This window comes from Triticum aestivum, chromosome 7B (genome assembly GCF_018294505.1).
Source record: "Triticum aestivum cultivar Chinese Spring chromosome 7B, IWGSC CS RefSeq v2.1, whole genome shotgun sequence".
In the NCBI taxonomy this organism is placed as follows: domain Eukaryota; kingdom Viridiplantae; phylum Streptophyta; class Magnoliopsida; order Poales; family Poaceae; genus Triticum; species Triticum aestivum.
In genome coordinates, this window is record NC_057813.1 from 661,296,533 (window position 1) to 661,304,482 (window position 7,950).

The 7,950-nt window shown below is 56.8% G+C and overlaps 1 protein-coding gene across 1 annotated transcript; it reads left to right on the plus strand.

Moving 5' to 3' along the window:
• Positions 1-786: 786 nt before the first annotated feature.
• On the plus strand, positions 787-2,057 carry LOC123157715 (peptidyl-prolyl cis-trans isomerase FKBP13, chloroplastic). The gene is made up of 3 exons (XM_044575948.1): positions 787-1,174; positions 1,309-1,462; positions 1,551-2,057. The coding sequence occupies exons 1-3, from the start codon at positions 866-868 to the stop codon at positions 1,697-1,699; spliced, it is 612 nt and encodes a 203-aa protein (XP_044431883.1). The 5' UTR covers positions 787-865; the 3' UTR covers positions 1,700-2,057.
• Positions 2,058-7,950: the final 5,893 nt, after the last annotated feature.

Below are 7,950 nucleotides of genomic sequence, written 5' to 3' on the forward strand. Positions count from 1 at the left end.
ATCGCGAACCCGCCTGAATCTCTATGAATCTCGAGCGAAGCATCGAACACGAAGGGCAGGGGAGAAAATGCAGGCATGGATATTGAGAGTTGGAGGGAGCATTACCTTCAATCTGTAGTCGCTCCGGCGAAGCCGCTCCGGTCCGGCAAGCACCACCGATGGCCGCGAATGTCGTCGTGCACCTCCGCCTCCGCCGTCGCCTTCTCCCCACGTCTTCTCCTCCAATCGACTGAAATGCGAAGTGGGTTGAGTGAGTAACTATGGGCAGGGGGTAAACGGAACCGTGAGGGGGAGGGGGGAGAAGTGCACGACGCGTTTGACGTCAACTACGGTCTGACGCGTGGCGTGTGGGCGCAGAGCAGTTCCACCGCACGCCCCCAGGTGACAACCGCTGACCGCGGAGGGGCACCCGGCGTGTGGGCGAACTAAGTCACGCACCACACATGCGCCTTATCCTACGTGGCACTGAAAATCGTCCAGATCATGCCAAGATTCGTGCATAAGATGTTGGACGGTGATGGATGCGTGTGGTTGAGGTGGCTAACGCCCACACGTGTGGGCGTTAACATTTCCGTTTACTAATGTTTTGTTTTTGCTACACAACACACACACAGTCTGGTGTATATTTCGCCCGCTAGATTCTGAGGATGTCCTTGAAACAACCGAATGACGCTTACATTTGGTAGCTCTTCCCAACCATTGGATCCGGAACCGACGGCCCCGGTGAGCATCGTCTGAAAATCACACGGCAGAGTGCAGTTGAGAAACACGTGACCCTCCTTATCCATTAGTGACGCGGCGCCTTCCGGTTCGAGTGAGCTGCCGTGACCGAGAGGAACCAAGGAGGCAAGGAGCCACAGCAGCCATGGCTCCTGCCGCTTCCACCTCGCCGCTCTCCCGCCTCCTGCTCAGCCTCCCGAAGCCCAACGCCCAGCCGCCCCTCTGCGCCCAGGCGCCGAGCGCGGACTCCGGTGCGGGCGCCACCAGCAAGAACCTCGTCCTCCGCCGGCGCGAGGCCGCGGCCGCCGTCCTGTCCGCCGCTCTCCTCTCACGCGTCCTCCCGGCAGCGGCCGCCGCAGATGAGTGCGCTCTCGAGGCGACCCCCTCCGGCCTCGCCTTCTGCGACCGCGTCGTCGGCACCGGCGCCGAGGCCGTCAAAGGCCAGCTCATCAAGGTCAGTCGAATTCGCCCCCGACCTCCGTCACAGTAATTAATTAGGTTCTTGATGCACGAGCAGGATTAGCGTAGTACAGGTAGTAGTCGCGGCTGCACGCTGACCGGTTTCGTGGTTTGGCCATGGCACTGCAGGCGCACTACCGGGGGATGCTGGAGGACGGCACGGTGTTCGACAGCAGCTACGGCCGCGGGAGGCCGCTGACCATCATGGTGGGCGTGGGGGAGGTGATCAAGGGGTGGGACCTGTGCATCGCCGGCGGCGAGGGGATCCCGCCGATGAGAGTCGGTACGCGACGCCTCAGCCGAGCTCACGTCGTTCTGCTCTGAACTGTGAATTCCCCGGTGTGAGTCGGTGCTCTGGTGTGGTTTTTCAGGTGGGAAGCGGAGCCTGAGGCTGCCGCCGGAGCTGGCCTACGGGGAGAAGGGGGCCGGGTGCAGGGGGTGGGAGCCCACCTCCTGCGTCATCCCGCCCAACTCCACGCTCCTCTTCGACGTCGAGTATGTCGGCAGGGCATCCTCCTGATCGACCTATCCATCTATATATGTATCCATGATCAGGCCTTGCGTATGCCATCAGTTCCTCGTAGAGGATTCATCGATCGATCGACATTATATGTGGAGCTAGCAAAGACGGTGAATCCTGAGATCAATATGTACAAGTTGTTTATTTCTATGATCCACTAGTGTATGCATATACGAAACACTTTACCAGGTTCTCGCCGCGTAGTGCACGAGCTGATTGCGGGTGCGCGCAGTGGGCTTTTTGGTAATACTGGAAGGTTCTCTTTCCCTTTCCCGCACCCTGTATGTATGTTTTGCATAATTGTTGTATTTCCATTATGATAAGTAATGAAAAGTAGGGAAGCCTTGTTCGACCAAAAGATTATGGGAAATGTTTGTGGCCGGTGTGCCGGCCGAAGATTGGGCCGGTCACACGCGGCACGTACGATGAAAGAGAGATCGAGTGGTCCCTGGTACTCTTGCGACGACGTGTTCTGTGGGACCCGTGCACCGCTCGCTCTCCCTTTCTTATCCATCCACGCTCTGCCTCGACTGTTTCTCTCCCCCTCAATCTCCCCTCTTCCTCTCTGTCTCTTCTCCCGTGCAGCAGCCATGAACTTGTCTGCTCCATCCCGTGTGAGTTCGCTGCCGCGGAACAGCTCGGAGGCCGTTGCCACGAGCACCTCCACAGCGACCACAAGAAACCGAGGCGGCTGCAACTCCGACGACCCTCCTCCTCTCCCCCTCCCCCGGTACCCCGCACAGCAGCCATGGCGGAAGAAGATCTGCCCGATTTTTTGCGCCAACCGGTTGTAGCTTTTTGAATAGCCGGTTGTAGCTTCTGCTAAACTGGTTGCATTCTTTTGGAATCATTTCGTACAAACATTTTTCTTCAACTCCAGATTTTTGCTTCCATGTTTGTTTTTGCTGGAACCAGTGTACTAATTTGTTACCACCGTCTTCGTTTTTTGCTGGAACTAACCAAAATTTGCTGCCATCTTTTTTTGCTGGAATCATTTTGCTACAACCATTTTGTGGTTTGATGCAACCAGTGTCATTTTTTGCTACCATCGGCTTCTTGATTTTTCTGGAACCAGTGCTTGATTTTTTCATTTTTGCTACCATTAGCGTTTCGATTTCCTGGAACAAGCTTTAATTTTTGCTACCATCAGATTTTTGGTTTGTTGGAACGGCGTCGATTTTTTCCAATTTTGCTGCCAATGTTTTATTGGTTTTTGCTGGAACCGTCAAGAATTTTTGCTACGACCGGTGGAATTTTTTTGCTTCGACCGGCAAATTAAGGACGAGGAACAACATGAGCTCCACGACGGGTGCTGCGGCCAGCGACGTGTGGCTCTGCGAGCCGCGGGGGGGGGGGGGGGGGGGGGGGGGGGGGGCAGGGGGTAGGGGGCTCGCCGGAGGTGCGCCGCGGGGGCCTTGCTAGGCTGCGCGGTGCTGCGAGACACGGGGGATCTCGCCGGAGATGCGCCACGGGGGGCCGAGGAAGAAGAAGCTGGGGCAATTTTTTTTGGTCCAGATCCAACCGCCCGCGCGGCTCGCATCGAGCGGCTATGGCTGGACCGGCCGAAAGTTTCGGCCGGTGCGCCGGTGCCTAGCGGTGCCCAAAGATTATACAGCACCCTAAAGAGGGCTATAATCAATCAGACGAGTGTCTCTCCTGAACTTAGCCTCTATGTTTCATCGGCTACTTGGGCGAACGGCCATCCACTGCCTCCTTCTCCCATACCGTCCCACCCATTTCCTCCCATCGCCAGCGGCGGCGGTGTTGCGGCGACGACAATGGTGCTGAGTCTGGTGGGTGAGAGGTATGGGTCTTATCTTGGTTATTATCAGTAGACAGGTGGGCGGTGGCGCCATACTAGTGACCGGAGCTGCACATATGCCCGGTAAATCTCGTTACATGGTTATTTGGGTTATTATCGCTACAGGAGGCAGTGGACAGCGTTTGTGATGGATCTCCTATTGATATGTGGGCAAGCTCATAAAACACATGTCGTGGTTGAGGGAGTCCTGAATTAAGGGGTCTTCGGACAGCCGGGCTATATACTTTAGCCGGACTGTTGGACTATGAAGTTACAAGATAGAAGACTTCTTCCCGTGTCCGGATGAGACTCTTCTTTGCGTGGAAGGCAAGCTCGGCGATTCAGATATATAGCTTTCCTTCTCTGTAACTGACTCTGTGTAACCCTAGCCCCCTCCGGTGTTATATAAACCGAAGGGTTTGGTCCGTAGGATAAGAACAATCATAATCATAGGCTAGCTTTTAGGGTTAACCTCTACGATCTCGTGTGTTGAAATGTGATATCTTTGTATTTATTTCCGACTGATTCTCCTATTATCTCTAGCCTTGTATAGGTTGATCTCTAGACATATTGTAGGGTTAGTTGGCTTGTCACGCAAGACACCACCTGTATATATTGTAATCGACTCCGATGGAATACAATTGAGTTGAATCCTATAGTCTTCTACATGGTATCAGTTTTCTACCGATCTCTCTCGCTTCCGCTCTAGGCCGCCGCCGCGTCTCACGCCGCCGCTGCCCCTCTCACCCCCAGCCGCCGCCGCCTATTCCACACACCGCCGCCGCTGTACCAAAACCCTAACCCTCCCACGCCGCCGCCGCCGCTGCTACCCCTCCTATTGCAGCCGCCGCCGCCGCCACACCAAACCCTAAACCCTCTCATGCCGCCGCCGCTGCTCCCTCCTCTGTAGCAGACGCCATCGCCCCTACCTACCACTCTCCAGCCGATGCCACCACCATGTTTCGCTCCAAACCCGACCTCTCCGACGCCGGCTCCTTTGCCGGTGCCGCCTTCACCTCCGATCGCCTCAACGAGCTCCACATCAAAGACCACGTTCCCTTCGTCCTCGACCTCGACTCAGCATCCTACAATGCATGGCGCACCTACTTCGCGCTCCTCTTTCGCTCCTTCCGCCTCATCGAGCATGTTGATGGTAGCGTCGACATCCGCACATGAAGGACGACGACGAGTGGCTTGCTGTGGACGCATGCATCGTCAAGTGGCTTTTTCTCACCACCTCTCCAGGGCTCTTCAACATGGTGAACTCCCGTGACCCGTCGGCGTACGCTATGTGGACACGGCTGTGCAACCTCTTCCTCGACAATCAACTCCAGCGCCGTGTCTTCCTCCAAGGTGATTTTTTCACCATGCGGCAAAACGATCTTTCGATCGACGAGTACTGCACGCGGATGAAGGTTCCCGCGGGCAAGCTACGCGACGTCGGCATGAACATCGATGACTCCGTCCTCCTCACCAACCTCCTTCGCGGCCTCCACCCTGACCTCGGCCAATCTGCCGCCAACCTCTCCTCATCACGCTGACGTACGCCAAGGCGGTCACGTATCTTCACATGGAGGAGAAGCGTCTTCCTCACGCGGCACGGCAAGCTCCTCTCGCCGCCCTCCACGCCGGCATTGTGAAGGGTCACACCGCCCTCCCGCAGCCTCCCTGTGTGCCGGCTCCACAGCCGGCCATCGCCCCTGACCAGGGACGCCAGAAGAGGCGGGCAGGTCGCAACGGCCGCGGCCGCAACGACGGCTCTCAGCCCCGCCAAGCGGCTCCACCCGCTCCTGCTCAGGCTGCGGCGCCCCCGCCCTGGCTCAACGGGTACAACCCCTGGACGGGGGTGGTGCACGCCTACTCAATGCCACTTCCACGGGCGCCTGCTCCGGGCCTACTCGGCCCTCGCCCGGGTCTTCATCAGGCCCTCTTGGCCGCCCCGGGTGGCTCCGGACCCGGCGGTTCTTCGGCGTACAACGGGACCATGGCTCACGGCGCCGCCATGTCGCCTTCCTACGGCGCTGGACCCACCGGCTACAACTACGACCCGGCGCTCCTAGCCACCCTCCACGCCGCCCCTTCCCCAAGCAACTACTCCAGCGGCGGGGACTGGTACATGGACATAGGCGCCGCTACTCATATGGCATCGAACTCGGGTATCCTCTCTCGTGTCTCTCCATACCCCCTTCTCTCTCGCATCGTTGTCGGTGATGGATCTACGCTTCCCATCACCCACCATGGCGCGTCCTCCCTCCCTCTCTCATCATCTTCCTTACCTCTCAATAACGTGCTTGTGTCTTCATCCTTAATCAAAAATTTATGTTCTGTCCGTACTCTTACTCGTGAACTTCCTGTTATCGTTGAGTTTGACAAACATGGTTTTTCTGTCAAGGATGCCGACTCCCGGAAGGTTCTGCATCGATGTGATTCCCCCGACGATCTTTACCCGTGTGGCCCAATGACAAGCAGTGGTCCCATCACTCTCCACGCCGACGTTTCTCTCTGGCATGCTCGTCTTGGCCATCCCGGCGACGACGCTCTTCATAAAGTTTTGCAGACTTTTTCTTTTTCATGTAATAAATCAGAGGCACACACTTGTCATGCTTGTCGCATAGGAAAACATGTTCGTTTGCCGTTTTCATCTTCATCATCAATTGCCACTTTTCCCTTTGATGTTATTCACTATGATGTTTGGACATCTCCCGTGCCTACCAATTCGGTTTTATCATATTACCTTGTGATTTTGGATGATTTTTCTCATTTCACCTGGACCTTTCCATTGTGCCGCAAATCCGACGTTGCTTCCTCCCTTCATTCTTTTTACGCTTATGTTGCCACCCATTTTTACCGCAACATTGCCCATCTTCAAACCAACAACGGAAAGGATATTGATAACCTCGCTATTCGCACCGTTTTATCCACTCATGGCACCATTTTTCATCTCACATGTCCATACACATCTTAGCAAAACGGTCGTGCTGAACATGTTCTTCGCACTCTTAACGAGAGTGTTCGCGCATTGCTCTTCCATTTACACATGCGTGCTCGGTTTTGGCCTGATGCTCTCGCCACAGCTACCCTTCTTCTTAACATCCAGCCTTGCAAACCCCGATGGAACTACACCCCTCATCATCTCTTATTCGGGTCACCTCCGTCATATGATGATCTTCATGTTTTCGGTTGCCTTTGTTATCCTAATATCACCGCCACGACACCACATAAGCAGGTGCCTCGCTCCATCGCTTGTGTCTTTCTTGGCTATCAACCCAACACAAAAGGCTTCGTTGCAACGACCCGGAGTCCCATCGTGTGATTGTGTCTAGGCACATTTATTTTGATGAGGTTGTTTTTCCGTTTCAGCAGGCAGCGTCGCGTCCCTCGCCATCTCTGGACGCCTCTCCTCGACGGACTCGTGGAGCCCTTGCGCTCCCTCCACCTCACCGATCGGGCGCAGTTGCGGCCTCGTCGCCTGCTGTCTCGCCGCCCTCGGTGTTTCCTCCGCTGACTCAGGAGGAGTCGGCCTTCCCGGCAAAGCCGGACTCCCGCCCCTTGGCTCTGGAGGGTCCGGCCTCCCAGGCCTCAACGGGTCGCCGCCTCTCGGCTCTGCGGAGTCGGACGCACCCCCAGCTGGGCTCTCGGGCGCCTCGTCAGCTCAGGAGGAGCCGGCCACTTCGGGCCCATCTGCGCCCTCATCGCCGTCTACGACCGAGCCCTCTGGCTCCTAGTCGGCTCCGGAGGAGCCGGCCCTCTCGGCCCCATCGGCCGGGCCTTCTCCCGCCTCGACGATGCCCTCGACACCAACACTCATGGCCTCGCCGGCATCTTCATCGTCGTCCGAGATGGCTGTTGTGGCCCCTCGGCGCCGCGGCCCACGCCCGCCTCCCCCACCGCCACCACCATATGGTGACGCGCGCCAAGGCCGGGGTGCACCAGCCGAATCCGCGCTACCACAACCTCAGCGTCACGACCCTCTCTTCGGTTCCGAGATCGGTGCGTTCTATGTTGAGTGATCCGCATTGGACCGCCGCTATGTGTGCTGAGTACGATGCTCTTGTCACTAAACGGACTTGGACCCTTGTTCCTCGCCCCCCTGGAGCGAACGTCATCTCGGGCAAGTGGGTTTTTCGTCACAAACTCCTCCCAGACGGTTCTCTAGACAGGTACAAGGCTCACTGAGTTATCCGTGGATTTGCACAACGTGCCGGTGTTGACTTCTCTGTGACTTTCTCTCCGGTCGTCAAACCCACCACGATTCGTGTGGTTCTTCAACTTGCTGCCTCTCGTCACTGGCCCGTACATCAGCTCGACATCAACAACGCTTTCTTGTACGGCCATCTTCAGGAGAGAGTCCTCTGTCAGCAGCCGACCGGGTTCGTTGACCCTTAGCGACCAGATGATGTCTGCCTGTTTTTACGGTCATTATATGGCCTCAAACAGGCCCCGCGCGCCT

Coding starts and splice junctions, on each gene's coding strand:
- LOC123157715 (XM_044575948.1), top strand. CDS start 866: ATGGCTCCTGCCGCTTCCACCTCGCCGCTCTCCCGCCTCCTGCTCAGC. Junction 1,175..1,308: donor TCAAAGGCCAGCTCATCAAG/GTCAGTCGAATT, acceptor ATGGCACTGCAG/GCGCACTACCGGGGGATGCT. Junction 1,463..1,550: donor GATCCCGCCGATGAGAGTCG/GTACGCGACGCC, acceptor GTGGTTTTTCAG/GTGGGAAGCGGAGCCTGAGG.